Raw genomic sequence first — 14967 nt, forward strand, 5'->3', positions numbered from 1 at the left:
ATAACAATATATAATTGTGGGTTTTAGCAAAGGTCGAGCTATAAAGTGTGTCAGGGAAAGAAGAGACAAATATTCGTGACGGAGCCGAGTGTCATGTTATTCTACACGTGCTGATAATAAATAAATACTGTTTCAGTAAACAAACTCGATCCCTTGACTTTGCAACTCGTTTGCGGGGAGTACTATTGCTCACTTGCTAATCGATTTTCGACGGCCACGAGCTCCGCCCGATCCCGGGCCATATAGTATTAGTATTACCAGATGTGAGTTGACTCAACGCCAGTGAGCGTATCAGCATAAAAAAATGATATATGATAAAGAACAAAGAGGGCTTGTATAGAGAAGGGTAAACAGAATGCTGTATTTTTTATATGTATTTTTTTTATTTTAAATTTTTACAAAATATATATAATTGATTAATTTTCTTCAAGGTAAACATTAGTAATGTTTTACTAATTTCTGTGTAAGGAAAATTAAAAGGAATATCTTTGGGGTGGTTTTACTTTTTAAAATAGGTTATTACTTAAGATACTTTTTATAGTAATTGGGAAAGTAATTCTGTTTTGTATTAATTGTTATAGCAAACATAATTTTATTTGTTGCACTTTATTACAATAAAACACATTTTGGCTTAATATTTGATATATGCACTTCACTAATTTAGATGCCATTTCAGATACACGATTTCTGAAGGCGATCCATTGGGGGGGGGCGCTTCCTAATTAATCCTCTTGGCGTGAAGAGAATGCGGCTTACGTTATTTTTGCAGTTAGTGCTCGATATGTCGTCGAACCGGCACCGCGTGCAAACAGGTTTTTTGGCGACGCAGCGCACTCATTGCCGAGCCACTTGGCTGCAACGGACTAGACTTAGAACTAACTCTCAGGAGAGTGTAGCTGGTGGAGTAGGAGGAGCAGTTAGCCATGCTGCATGGCGTGCCGGGGATGAATATAGTGGGAGCCGGAGTCGTCGTCATCGCGGTAAATGGCGGTCATCAGGAGCAGTAGACTGCCGAAAATAAGAGCTCTGAGAGCACTGTTCAGGGATCCAAATCCAATGGAGATCTCCATACTGATACTTTTTATTTTTTGTTCTTTATTATTATAAGCAATCTTTGCGCGTCTGACGGTAAAACGAGACTGAGCTCTCGCCGTGATGGCACCCGTAATTTATGGCAGTTCCCGACAACGTGTTTTCCCCAAGCAGGTGCTCAGATTGCGGGCTTGTCGCCAGATCGCCTCAATGGGGTAGTTTCCCAGTGGCTGGCCTGGTAAATGCCCCGATCCGTTGGCGTCATTCATGCACCACAGCACAGTGAACGATGCCACAGAAATATGGTTTCAATACTCGATGCTTATCGAGATCGAGGTATATTGGTCTTGTGCTAATTTGAGCAAAGATAAAGACGACTGGTCACTGGGTTATTTTTAAAAATATTTTGTTTGTTCTTTAAAATATTTTTCTGATTTTTAAACAAATTATTCAATACAATGGGGATCAGTTGGATTAGTTTTATTTAAAGTTAATATAAATATTTAATGGCTTTTGTATTCATATGAAACTCGTAAAATCCATGTTAATTATGGAGTATTGGTGCCTTAACATTAAGATTAAGAAATGCTTCCCTTTAAAAAATAAAATTTCTTTAAAAAAAAAGACAATCTGCATACACAAAGTTCAACTCGTTAAATTACACATTATTATACATTATTTCCTTGTAATCTTTTCTTTAAATTGTTGACACAAACTGCAAGGTATTTCTATGGTCTTGACACTCTTCTATATATATACTTTTGCTGCTCAAAATAAAATCCGTACAAAGATCGTTGACTGACTCTCTGAGCCAGGCCGTAATGGAATTCAAACAATTCATTTTGGCATCGTCTACGTGAGGCGATTGCCAAGATATTAATCCGGAGCTGCTGCGCATTTATGTTAGATCATTGCTCTGCGATCAAAGTCAGCTTAAATCTGGCACAGACTGGACTCCAGAAACCTAAAAGAATCGTTTGAAGTCGACTTTTTGTACAGAAAATAGAGCAAAACTTACCGAACATATCTTCTAAACTTGGGACTATGACAGAGTTGAGTGCAGCAGCGCCAGAGTTTTCTAGAAAATTTTCCATATAAATGAGAGATGACATTTGGATTCAAGGCCCAGTGCAGGGGAAATTCCCGCTCGATGTTCTGCAAGTGCGGCATCCTTCGACGAGGTCTCGAATCAAACTGAAGACGGCGGGAGGGTATACTCAGGTAGACCCTCAAAAAACAGCTGCCTGAATTTCCCGCCAAAAGAAAACAAAGAGGGATCAACTCTGGTTACCTACGATTCGCAATCAAAGGCACAACAAGGGAATTATTCATTGAAAAGAAAGTATTGAGAAAAATATATGTATACTATATTTATAAATGCATTACTGTATTTATGAAATTTCCGTCAAAAAGCATGAATAATTTAGTACAAAAAAACCAAAGCTTAAAGATTACACTCCTTCATCGAATGGAGCCCAGCCTTCTGTGGAATTTTAATTTGTTTTATACGAAATTATTATATGCAAAACCTATTAATAAATTCGCTTAGGAAATATTTGATATAAAAACCATTGACATATTCCCTCAGTTGCGTTCTAAGCTCCCTTGCGAAATGTCTTTCCTGTGGCGTGCGTTCCTGGCACTGTGCTTGATTGTGGTCCTTGAGTCGGGACTGGGTTCTACTTCTCCACAATACTGCACTACCTATGATGAGAAGCCAGGCAGGTGTCTTCGCTTCCAGGACTGCCCATACATCCTTAAAGTTGTAAACAAAGTAATACAGGGCAAAGCACTGACCATCAGAGAAAAAGAAATCCGTGAAAACTCATATCAACCTTGTCATAAGATCAAGAAAGTAAGTCTTAGTTAAAGAAAATTATAAATTAATGATAAAAAATATAGGGAGATTGACATTTGCATTTTCCATAGACTATTTGCTGCGCGGACCCCGTTAATCACAGGGGATTGAAGCTTCTGAAGGAAGAGGATGCGAATTGCGGAATATTTGAAGAGCTCTTGGTGATGGGTGGCGTTGAAGTCAGAATGGGATCGCGGCCCTGGATGGCTCTGCTTAAGTACGGGGGCTTTCCATACAGGGAATCCTTCAGATGCGGGGCCACCGTAATTACTCCACGTAAGTATCAGATAGTCTCAAAATCCAGAAACGAACCAATGACAATCTCTTTCAGGCTACCTCCTGACTGCCGCCCACTGCCTTAACGTGTTGCAGCCGTAGGTACTCAAAATTCTAAGGAAATTGCTCTTTTAAGTCCCCGATTTTTGCAGATATTCAGTTCGTCTGGGAGAGCATAATATCATGACACAAAAGGACTGTGCCGCTTATGGAAAGGAGGTTTTCTGCCAGCCGCGCTACCAGGATGTGGAAGTCCACAGCTTCGTCATCCACCCGGACTTCAATCCAATAACGGGACACAATGACATTGCTCTGATACGGCTGGTCAGGAAAATCGACACCTCCAGTAAGTATTTCTCCAACATCCGAGGGAGTCCAGTAACCTAGAAGCATTTCCTCAGGGTTCACGCCCATCTGTCTGCCAATTTACGACCAAGTCCAGCAGAAGATTCGCAACAGCACGGAGCAGTGGGTCACCGGCTGGGGTCTGTTCGGCAAGGAGCTATCCGATGTCCTACGAGAGGCACAAGTGAAGCGCCTGCCTCACAACTGCCGCAGTTCCTTAATAGACAGTCAGCTATGTGTCACGGCCTTAGGCAACGACAGCTGCCGGGGTGACTCCGGGGGTCCATTGGCCTATCCGTATTTCTACAAGGATTCGCAGCGAATTGTCCAGACGGGAATTGTCAGTAAGGGACCCACTCCATGCGGCAAATCAAAGTCTGCTATATACACCGATGTGACCAAATTTGTGCCATGGATAACACAGAACATAAGGGCTTAATAGCTTATTAAATCTATATAATTTAAATCCATTTCAAGTTTAATATGTGAATTGAATTATTGTGAATCTTGAAATAAAAATAATACTTGAAGCAAAAGAACCTTGAAATGAATTCAGTTGATAATGACATATTAAAAATTACTTTATTGATTTCCTAAAACTATATAAATAATTTACAAGTATTTTTAGAATTTTATATCTAAGTCAGATCGTTTGGGTCTCCACGCTTATAGCCTCCACCAACTGACTAATTCGCTGGGCACGCGTTAATTTCCAGGAAACACATGACAGGGCAGTGATAAAGAAACCAATCGCTGTGGAAAGTAACTTTAGACTGAAAATTGTACTTAACATCTTTACAATTTATGCTCACCCATCAGGAGTATGGCCTCGGAGGTTTCATCCTGCCAGGCCTTGGAAACTACACACAGCAGAATAAAGCCGCTGAGCAGGCAAAAGGATCCCACGACCACGGCCAGAGTTATGAGAATTATCACGGGATCGTTAAGAGGACCATAATCAAAGAGAGTACGGCAAAGGGAAGGCTTTCGAGGCAGATAGGTACCGCTAAGGGGTTATTAAAATATTTTAATTAATTATATATATTTTTTTGTTAATTTTTACACCATAAATAAATAATTTCAATGGCTTTCTGACAAATTCTGTTTAATTTTTCACTCGTTATTAATTGATTTAATTTATTTTTTAATTTGAAAACACTACGAACCAGGCCTGCGAGTAAGTGGGAAGTATAGGCACAGCTCTGCACTCCATGGCACTTCTTATAAGACTGAACTGAATACTGCAAACTCCAGTCTAGAGACTCCAGACTCCCCAAACTCCCGTTTCCCCTCATTATTATATTTTTGGGTGGCTGTCGGGCCTACTTCTCCACATTCTATATTTATCCAGGGAGGACGGCTGCCGATCGCAGACGCGTGACTGGAAACGGAGGCACTATCGTGGCACTATCTTCTATTTATAGCCTTGCTTAGGAAGTGCCTCGATCTAACGGAACTAAACCGAACAGATGCAGCTCAGCTGGGCTTCCCGCAGCCACAATGCAGCTATTTTTGGTCTTTATTTCCTGCGCTTGGGTTTGGGGCATTCCTTAAAAGAGTTCAATGCACTCAGACAATAAAGGAGTTGCCATTCTTAGGAGGATTTGAAGTAGGAATTGAAATTGGAATCGGAAGGGAACTCCGGGTACCTGGTAATGTTATAAATCAACTTCATTACTGGCTTGGCTTGGCTGGCGAACAAGTGCGAATCATTAACTCGATGTCTTGAAGTTCACGTTTCGCATGTGCCAAGGTAGCGTTGACAACCGACACGCACACTCCCTCCCCCCATATTTCCCATGTATTTTCTCCAGAGTTTCCCCACAGTTTCCTCCTGACGTAGTTATAGAAATATACTTGGCTGCTGCATTCAAGCGTGGCGTAAATTATGCAAAATAACGACGTCAAAAGTTTCAATATAATGAAGCCAAACTGATGGGGAAACCAGGGGGAGAGGGGGAAATGTCTGCAGGATGGGAAAAATAATTTACTATAGTCTGAAATTTCATCCCTAATTCTAGGCCAAATGAGTATCTTAAGGGAACTCAAACTCGAAGGCGGAGAAAACTCATGTTAAGGAAATTTTCTTTAAATAAAATAATACAGAAGAAGGGGAAGTATTTGGTTACTTTATATTTAAATTTAGCTGTAAATATTAATACAATTTCATATTTTTCTAGCTAATAAATTTCTTGTTTTTCTTACATTTTAATTAATGAAAAAAAGTTTATGTATATATTCTTTATATAAAATAATTTTCCTCTAACTTTGATTGACTTTGTTTGAATATTTTTCAACTATTCTCCATTGAACTTAAGTATAGAAAAATCTTGAAATGTTATTAAATGGAAATCTCATCTTTTCCATTTTCTTTACCACCCTTAAAATCATTCAAAGACTTTTCTAACCTTCCCTTATCGCTTCACCGGACTGCCACTCAATCACTGCCCCCGAAACCCTTGAAGACATAAAAATCAAATCGAAGGCGTCGCCATAAACAATTATGAACTTTGTTGCACATTGTTGTCCACACATGGCCACACGGTTCCACGAGCCCGGCTTCTGTTCCTGCTTTTGCTCCCGTTCCTGGTCCTAGTCATGGTCCGGGTCCTTGTCGTCGCCATGGTTACATTGTAAAACGTTTTATTGTTGCCGCCAGCTGGCGACGATTTGTTGGCAGCGGCTCACCTCCATCAACCGCCCCCCAGCCAACCCCCAGAAACCAACCCAACCACCCACTGTAAGCAACAGTCAGAGATGAAAATATGTCCTTTTTGGTTTTACTTTTTAAAAACGGAATATTCAATATTAAAATAAAAAATTTAGTGGACAAATATTGCCTTTAAAATTCACAAGGATACTTTAATTTAAATAAATATTTAAATATATATATTATTTTTTTTTTTTAAATTTTGGCAATAGAATCTTTTCGGATTTGGCCTTTCGAGGGGTATTTCTATAAGATAAGAAGTTTCTTTCCTTTCCTGAAAACTACAAAACCAACCTTATAACCTTCGTTAATTTTTCCAGAAATTATAAATTTCAAAAAATCCTAACAAAGTATCAACTTACAGGTGATTGTAAGCATTTTTGTTAGGCTTTATAATTTTGTTGTTCGCTTTTATTTCGGTCATCACTGGAACCCTTGGAACCCAACCCAGAAAATGTTAGAACCTAAGGTGCGAGTCGGCGGCACGACGACAACTGTTATGCTTATCGGATGCTTTCTGAATAAGAATGCGGACGCGGATGTGGATGTGGAAGATGATGAGGATGAGGAGGCGGATGCGGACAACGGACAACGGACGGCGGATTGTAGAGTGCGAAGTGCGAAGGAGCTGCGGCAAATTGCTGCTGATTGTCAGGTTCAGGCGTCGTTGCGTAAATAACTGAAGGCGGACCGAGGTGCCAACTGCCTTTGAGCCGGGGTCGGAAAACTTTTGGCAAGCGCATTATATGGGGATGGCCAAACTTCGGACCGATTAACTTGTGAGTGGCCGGGGGTCCGGCGAGGTTCTGGGATGTCCTCGCAGGAATGGGAAATCTTATCGCCGCACAAGAACTCGTTTCGTTTTAGTGCCGCAATCAGCGCTGCTCACTTGCAATGGCCGTGGCAGGACAAATATTTTACTTTTACTCTTTCGCTTCCAGTTTTTTCTTCGTCCTTTCTGTTTTTTTTTTTTTCTTTTTTTGTTCAGTCCTCATTTTGCCGGCTCCTTTTCTGACTTTGGCTTTCCTACAAAGTTGAGCTCTCTAATGCGCTGCGAAAGTGTGCCAAAGACGCTGACAGCGAAATCAAACAGAGGGATATATATGTATATATATATGCGGAGCAGGCGGAGCGAAAGGACTAAGAGAAGGTCCGAGAAAAGGATGCACAAAGTTAAAATTAAATTAGCGTTTTTTCACAGGGCTTCACAGGGTAGTTGGGCAATGGCAGGTCCTTGGCCATTCCGGTCGAAAGAATCAAGTCCAAGGGCAAGAGGTTGGAATGCGGGGTAACAGAAAAGACAGGGTATCTCTGGGTCGAATCTGCCTTCATTCTGGCAACTGACTAACAAGGTATTCGCATTCTGATGGCGCTGGTCTGTCACTGGCTGCTACTTAGCCAAATTAAAATTGCAGAGCACTCTTTATATCCTGAAGGAGGTCCTGGTTAAAGGGGCTTCAAGTTGGGTAGGAAAATTCAGAGAATTTGAGGAAGATTTTCTGATAAGAACCTAGTCTTTGAATTTATTTATATACTTGGATTGATAATTCTTGAAAATAACACAATAACTAGACAAATTAAAGCGAAGATGCACTGATATTTTATTATTAAAGTAATATTATTAAAAAGAATTATTAAAAATAATTGTATGCCTCTTAAGAGCATTCCTTGTTCGATCGCCGGAAGCCACTAGTTTCCTCCTTCCTTCTCGTTTTTAGTGTCCTTTTAGCGTTTCGCATTTATGCTTGTTTAAGCAAACGCCGTGTTATCGCCGGGGATCCGGATCCGGATTCGTGTCCGTGTCCGAGTCTGAGTCCAGTCGAAAGGATAATGCGCGTAATTGTTGTCCGTGCGCTGAAGGAGGAGCACCGCCTCTGTAATTGCATGGAACGCATTAAAAGTCGCTGCCTCAGCGCCGTGGCAATTCAATTTAAGCGAGTGGCATAAGCACAATCTGGCAAACTAGGGATTATCGCTAATGCTGCACGTAACCAGGCATATCCTGGCACATCCTGCAGTGTGTTGCATGTGTACTATGTGTGTGTGTGTGTGTGTGCGTCCACTTTGGATGACTCCATCAGCGTTCAATCGCTCAATTGTTCGACCAACCTCGTGTGACTTTCGCTCTCTGCGGCGCACACTCGACACACATCCATATCCGCATATCCGCATCTGTCGGAAAGCAAACAGCAAAGCCGCTTCGAGTGGAGTCAGTTCGGGTCGAGAGCCCATTAACCGGGATCGATGGGTTGCCATATGGTCACGGTGGCTCCCAGTGTGCCAGGCTGAAGAGTCGTTGGAACTGGGATCACATGCAGCTGTGTGTTTGCCAGGATTGCGATTTACCCAACACTTGGAAGGGGTTTAGCTTGCAGTTGGATAATAATAGGAATAAGGAGGTGTAATATTAAACTACAGAAAATACTATACTATATTTTTATAAATATTAAAATATGAAAATGATACTGAACTAAGTTCTGCTCTTCTCCATTACCAATTTAATATTTTCCTTAGCTTATCTTGGCTTAAACCCTTTTACGTTGAGTGCATACTAGCGCTCTGGTTGCAACTTAAGCTTTTTCCATTAGAAAACCTCCTTTTGTTTGCTAAAAGTTAAAGCCAGGACCCGGGGAGTCGAGCTGGCTCCGCTTCACTTCACTTCACCCGAGCTTGGCTTGCGAAATTGGCATATAAGTGGCTGAGCGACTAACAGGGAATATCAAAAATATTGCCATAAAATATGCCAAGACAAGCGCCGCAGCCACATCAGCAGCATACCCCCAATCCGTAACCATTTCCAACCCGAACCACAAGCAGTGCAGATGCGGATGCGGATGCAGAGATAGCAGTACCACCACTAACGTCTTGACAGCCAGCGATTGACATGAGGGAAGCCGAGGTTGAGACGGAGACAAGGTAATGAAAAATATTTCCATATTGCAAATAAAGTCAGCTTGCCAACGTGGCAGCCCTAAAACCTATTTCTTAACCCCTGTCGACAGAGGGAAGGATAAGGATAAAGGATGGGGAGGAAGGGTATCTCCCTGTGTGTGTATGTGTGCCTCCACCTGGCTTTTGTTTTGGCAGCCTGGCATATTTCAATTTGGGACTCGAGACCGGGCCTCCGAAGTTTATGCAAATTCATTTCAAGTTGCCCGACCGACGCAACAGCAACAGCAACAGCATTATCAGGAGAACATCCGACCTGCGAACTACGACCTGCAGGCTCCTTACCCCCTTACGTCGAGTTTCAAGGATGCTGATGATGCCGATGATGGAGATGTTGCACTTGTACGCTTACGTACTGTATATCCTTGTTGACCTGCTGCCTGGCACTTTGCCAGGACGTGGTTGTTGTCCGCAAGTGTCGGCATTTGTATTATTACAATTATTACGTTGATGTGCACAGCATCATGTGGATGGGCGTGTGTGTGTGTGTGTGTTTGCCCGGCTGGCCTGTTTGCGGTTGGGAGTCAGTTTCTGTACTTGAGCCCTGGACTTCGGACTATGCGGCGTATACGCAATTAACAGTATTGGTCAATATTATGCCAAGTTACGCGCAATTTCGCGGTCGCAGCCCTCATTAGCTTTGTGCAGGCTCAATGCCAGCAAATATGTGCATATTACCTGCATATATGTCTGTGTGTTTGGGCTCAGACCTGACTTAACCCCTTTTTTTTTAATTAAGTTTGGAGTTGGCAAAGTTTCGCCTTGGCCAGAACAATGGCCGGCCACTTGAGACTTGTTTTCTTTGTTGCCAGCCACCACCAACCCCCCACCGGCAGCAGTGCATAACTTGATTAAATCCCACTCCCGGCAGCCCATAAACCACGCTCGTTTAATTTCAATCCAAAGTCTAAGCAGCAACAAGAGCCAATTCAATAAAAATTAAAAAGGAAACCTCCGGAAGGCAGGCGCAACGAAAGGGATGAAGCAATCACAGGAAAGCGGCAAATAAACTTGAAGAAAATTAAAAGTGGCAGCCAAGAGAAGCAGACGAAGCAAACTGAAGTTGCCATCCTCCAACTTTGATGGGGGCAGGATACTCGACTGCTGTGGATACTGGTTTCAGGACTCCCAGGCTGCCGGAAACGTATCGACTTAATTGAACAAATCGCAGTAAACGAGCCGTAAATTTTTAATATGTTTCGGTTTGCGTAAATAAAAGCTGACGCAAACTTCCTGGGTCCTTGGACCGCAATCGAAGGCAGGTTCTTCGTAATCGATTCTGGCTTTTTTGGGGGGGACTTGTGAGGGGCTGGTCAAATTAATAAATCAAATAAACGCAGAGCGAAGCAGTAGGTAAGCTCATTCAATTAGCAACCGGCTCCAGTCCAGATCCACTTAATTACTTCTGACGTTGGCTGACTGATTAAAACACAGAATTACTTGGACTTGGCCTCGGTCTCGAGCCCGGATACGGATGCGGCGACTCTGGGCCGACTTTAAGCTTTGACATTTCGGCATTGGCATTGGCCCTGGGGGTCAGGAACAATATTTTCTTTGCTCAGTCTAGCGCAAGTCGATGTGTCTGGGCTGCTTCTGCTCGCTGCTTTATTTGCCTTCGCTTTTTCTGTACTTTTTTTTCCTTTTTTATGCAGGAACTCAAGTGTTAATCCAGACATCCGGCTGTTTGGACTTTGTTTTTGTTTTTAGCTAGGTTTTTCTGGGTTTTTACTTAAACAGTAAGGCTTTTCTCTGAGAATCAGGACGTGATCTAGCATTGATCAAGTCGAAGTGATATATCTGCCACACAAAAGCGGAAACGGAAGCGGCAACGGAACTGTAACCGAAGCGTGAAAAATGCTCGCAGCGACTCCTACTGCGGGTGGAATTGTCATTGTAATAGTAATTTATTGTTTGGGCAAAAACTTTGCCAGCTACTCGCACATGTCGTCGCCAGCGGAAGGAGTACGGAGGAGAGCCTTCGGCCGAGATGGAGAAAAATGGCTGTGGGACAGCGTTTGACACTTGACATATGCGAGTCGTTTGACATACAAGCAAATTACATGGAACTATTTGTCTTCTCGGCTAAATCGCATAAGCTGCGAGTGGAATCTGAAATGCGGCCACATGGCTGAATCTGGGTAGAATACATTGAGTGTTACAAGCGGCGTATGAGCAATGTTTGATAAGGGTTTTGTAGTGGCAAATTTGTTTTTTAACGTATTTTAAATATAAAGAATCTGATTTTAGGGGGTAAATTTATCTTAATTAAGTTTAGATTTGAGTGGAAATGAGTTTACGGCCCTGATAAGGGTTGTCATTTAATAAAAATATATGTTAAAAGGGTAAATGTTATAAAACAAATTAAATTTTACAATCTAACGAACTTATTTCTTATGGAATATATTTTTAACTAAATTATTTCAAAAGTAAAGACCGTTTTTTGCTTTTAAATTAAAGAATATACATTTATTTATATAGAATTTAATTCCTTTCTATTTTTAATGACTTCAGGGACTTTTCTTTGTTTTATATTATATTTTCGTTTCATTAACGTTCCAATAATTTAATAACTAATATACTTCCCTTACTTATAAACCAAAGATATATCTTTACCACTCTTTACATTAAATACATAATTAACCATCATCATCAGGAACACGGGGCGTATGAGCGATGCATTGCTTTTGGGCCTGGCCAAGTAAAAGTCATTCAAAATGTCCAGCACATTGGCCGGGCGCAACTTTTCCCCCATTGTTTGGCCGTTGTTTTTGTTGTTCCACTGCATTTTGCATTAAGTAAAATGTTTTAATTAAAATGGGAAAACTTTTCCAATTAAGGGTGGACCGCATAAAAATTATCAATGCAAGAGCTGTGTGTGCCTGTTACCCTAAATGGGCTTATGGTGTGAATATTCAGTGGCTGCGACTGTGACTGCCACTGTGACTGCTCCCAGCGACTGCTCCTGTCACCGTCAAGTGTTCCCGTTTGGCGGGGCCAAAATGAAGGCAAATTAATTAGCTGCAAAAAAGCAAGGCTAGAGTGTTGGCGAAAAACTTTCATAAACTCGGTAAGCTTGCTAATTGCGTCTGTGTGAGCGTGTTTAACTTTCGAAAACTGTAACTTAAACGAGGCTAATTAGTTGAGGAACCAGCCCAAGTCTCTTTAAACTTCCCCGAGGAGAATGAGGAGAGCAAAGCCCGGAGCTGCATCAATAAAAATAATAATAATCATCAAGAAAAGCACAGTCGCCTGGCGAAATCTGTGTGTGTATGCCGGAAAAAGGTCCTTCCATCGCCATTGCTCACCTGGCCCAGAGATTAAGTTTATGTGGCGCCGTGTCGTTCATGTGATTAAGTCTCGGCCGCACTGCAAATTGCTGGAGGAAGCCATGCGCTTTCATTGCAATTAAGCCGCAACTGCCACATAATGATAAAAGGAGAGGCCCCGGCGTGGATGTAAAGGACCCAGCCCGGGTGCGCCGGACTGCATTTTTAAGCCGGCCCCAAACGAATCCACTCATTCACCAGTTATGGCCAAGACTGCAGCCAGCTTTCCGCTCCCGGCTTTATTTTCTTTACATTTTTTTCCCCACTTTTTTTTTTTTTTGTTGCATGTGGCGCAAGGACACTCGGAGTCACCTAACTGGGTTACTCTGCCTGCTGGCTTCATGAAAATTAAAGCCTTAAATGTCCCAGACTTGACTCAATTGTCAGTGCTGGCAACTTTTTTGATTGCTTGGCCATGTGTGTGCTGCTCTTGCCAACTTTTAATAAGCTGTCAGGTTCTGGCCAAGAAAATGCGTTTGCCCACGCACCTGGGGCCTCACCTCTTGACCTGGGCCCTAAGGCAATAATTAGCACAGCTCCCACTGCTGATGGTCATTTGTAGAGTGCAGCCAGCCTGCATTGCAGTTGTATTTATTTCATATATATAGTATATGGATGTGCACTTATGCTGGGTGAAATCTGCGCTTGTGTTTCAAGATTTCGCTGCCCATTTATCAGGCAAGAATGCGCTGAAAGTTTTCCTCATTTCTGTTCTTTTTTTTTTGCTGGTCGTTGGTGAATTCTTTTTATGTGTTTTTTGGGGTAAAACGCTAACGGGTTTTAACGGATTTGGCCCCGGCAGCACAAGGCAGCGGCGCATTGCACAATTTTAGAGAAAGAGAGATGCCTTTTCGGTTCGCTTTGGTGGCAGCGGCAACGTGCAGATTTATTGCATTCAACTTTCGTGTGACTTTCACAACAAACTTTTATGTCTTGAAACTTTTCAAGTTTACTTAAGCAACAAAAGTTTGTCCTCTCTCTCTCTCTCTGCTCCTTCTAGCCCCATTCAGATTTTTCTCATTCTCGTCGAATTTATTGCCAAAAATACATGGCTGCAGACTAGAGCCCGAAATGAAGTGTTGGTAATATGCCATGAATTATGCGCATTAAATTTACAGAGTGTGTGTGTCTGTGATGCCCGCTAATGAGCGCGATGATGCGGCAGGGATCCTCTCTGTCTGCATCCGCAGGAAACGGAAATGGACTCCTAGCGCGCCTCTCTCTATTGTAGCCGTAAATCATTCGATTGGCAAGCCAGGAGAGGTATCGATTTCCGGCATCGAACGCGTGCATAACTCGCCAAGCTTGCATTAGAATTATTAAAATTCCTGCTGTGGTTTCCCTTTTTCCACATGCCACATGCCTCACACACTACCCCCTGCCTAGGTATGGCTTTCACTTGGCTGACTGTGCCATTTGGCAAATTAAAAATATTGCCACAGGGAGCGGAAAGGGAGCTTTCCTCTGGCTCTGGCTAAAAAAAAACCCACCCAGTAGAGAGATGGAGAAATAATAAAAACGTAACCAGAGTGGAAGTGGCAGCCGCAACAGTGGCAACAAAAATGAGCAAACATAGCATATTTATGCCAAACAAAATCAATATCGAAAGTGGCACACGAAAAACTGAGGCAACAGGGGTTCTGTTCTGGGTTTGGGAGACAGACATTTGAAATATTAGCCAGACACAAATATGTATACTCGCGGTGCTTCCAATTGGAGTTTGCAGTTTAAAGTTGGGTTAAAAGAGTAATATTTTAGAGAGTGCATAGAGTTTTTTTAAATCTAAAAAGAAGAGGGGAATTTGGACATATTTCTGTACGAATTTAAAGTCTTTTTTATAAGGAGCTTATAGAACTGGGTCATCCCTATATTTATAAAGCACTAAAGGTTTTACAAAATATAAAATATAAAATTGGTTTGCAAGTTCTTTTAGCTTTTATTCAATCTTAAATCTAAAGTAATTGAGTTTTCTTTAAATATCACATTTAAAATTCTTTGAAAAGTTAAATCAATTGCTAAACTATTTACCTTTATTACGTATAAAGTCTAAAGGTTTATAAAATATATATTTCCTATAAATTTTCTCTCCATAATTAGCTTTTAATTATACCTTTCAATATTTTTACATTGAAATTATATTTCCAGCTTTATTAAATGAACTCTAATCAATAACCCAATAACCTAATCAAGCGTTCTATCACTCTCATCTATCAGCATCAGTTTCCATTTGATAATTTCGCGCTAAATGCAATTAAATTAAAATGCCAACGGGCTACAAATTATTTTATATAAATTGGCTTTGCCCTGTGTGTGGCCCCATTTGGCGATCAATCAGGCGACTCAATAGCTAAATGCCAATGCATGAAGGCTGTCTGCCAAGTAACTGCAAAGCTATTTAAGTGCAGGAAATTGAATTTTGAAATGCGCACATCGCACGTCGAACTTCAAGAGCTGAAGCTGAGATGGATGAT

The 14967-nt window shown here is 41.6% G+C and overlaps 4 protein-coding genes across 4 annotated transcripts; 1 reads left to right on the forward strand and 3 right to left on the reverse strand.

Annotated features, from left to right (window-relative positions):
- Positions 1–361: 361 nt before the first annotated feature.
- On the reverse strand, positions 362–1146 carry LOC108082344 (uncharacterized). Its single transcript, XM_017177678.3, has one exon. It carries the CDS (start codon positions 1068–1070, stop codon positions 918–920), a length of 153 nt encoding a protein of 50 aa, XP_017033167.1. The 5' UTR covers positions 1071–1146; the 3' UTR covers positions 362–917.
- A 660-nt stretch (positions 1147–1806) lies between these two features.
- On the reverse strand, positions 1807–2202 carry LOC108082299 (uncharacterized). Its single transcript, XM_017177630.3, has 2 exons — positions 2051–2202; positions 1807–1996 (listed from the first exon to the last, which is right to left on the reverse strand). The coding sequence occupies exons 1-2, from the start codon at positions 2200–2202 to the stop codon at positions 1966–1968; spliced, it is 183 nt and encodes a 60-aa protein (XP_017033119.2). The 3' UTR covers positions 1807–1965.
- Positions 2203–3075: 873 nt separating this feature from the next.
- Positions 3076–3950, forward strand: LOC108082391 (serine protease grass-like). Its single transcript, XM_017177736.2, has 4 exons — positions 3076–3166; positions 3222–3264; positions 3319–3512; positions 3568–3950. The coding sequence occupies exons 1-4, from the start codon at positions 3076–3078 to the stop codon at positions 3948–3950; spliced, it is 711 nt and encodes a 236-aa protein (XP_017033225.2).
- A 204-nt stretch (positions 3951–4154) lies between these two features.
- LOC108082396 (uncharacterized) lies at positions 4155–4736 on the reverse strand. Its single transcript, XM_017177741.3, has 3 exons — positions 4678–4736; positions 4324–4517; positions 4155–4264 (listed from the first exon to the last, which is right to left on the reverse strand). Exons 1-3 carry the CDS (start codon positions 4722–4724, stop codon positions 4155–4157), a joined length of 351 nt encoding a protein of 116 aa, XP_017033230.1. The 5' UTR covers positions 4725–4736.
- Between the last annotated feature and the right edge of the window lie 10231 nt (positions 4737–14967).

Source organism: Drosophila kikkawai, chromosome 2R (assembly GCF_030179895.1).
Source record: "Drosophila kikkawai strain 14028-0561.14 chromosome 2R, DkikHiC1v2, whole genome shotgun sequence".
NCBI lineage: Eukaryota > Metazoa > Arthropoda > Insecta > Diptera > Drosophilidae > Drosophila > Drosophila kikkawai.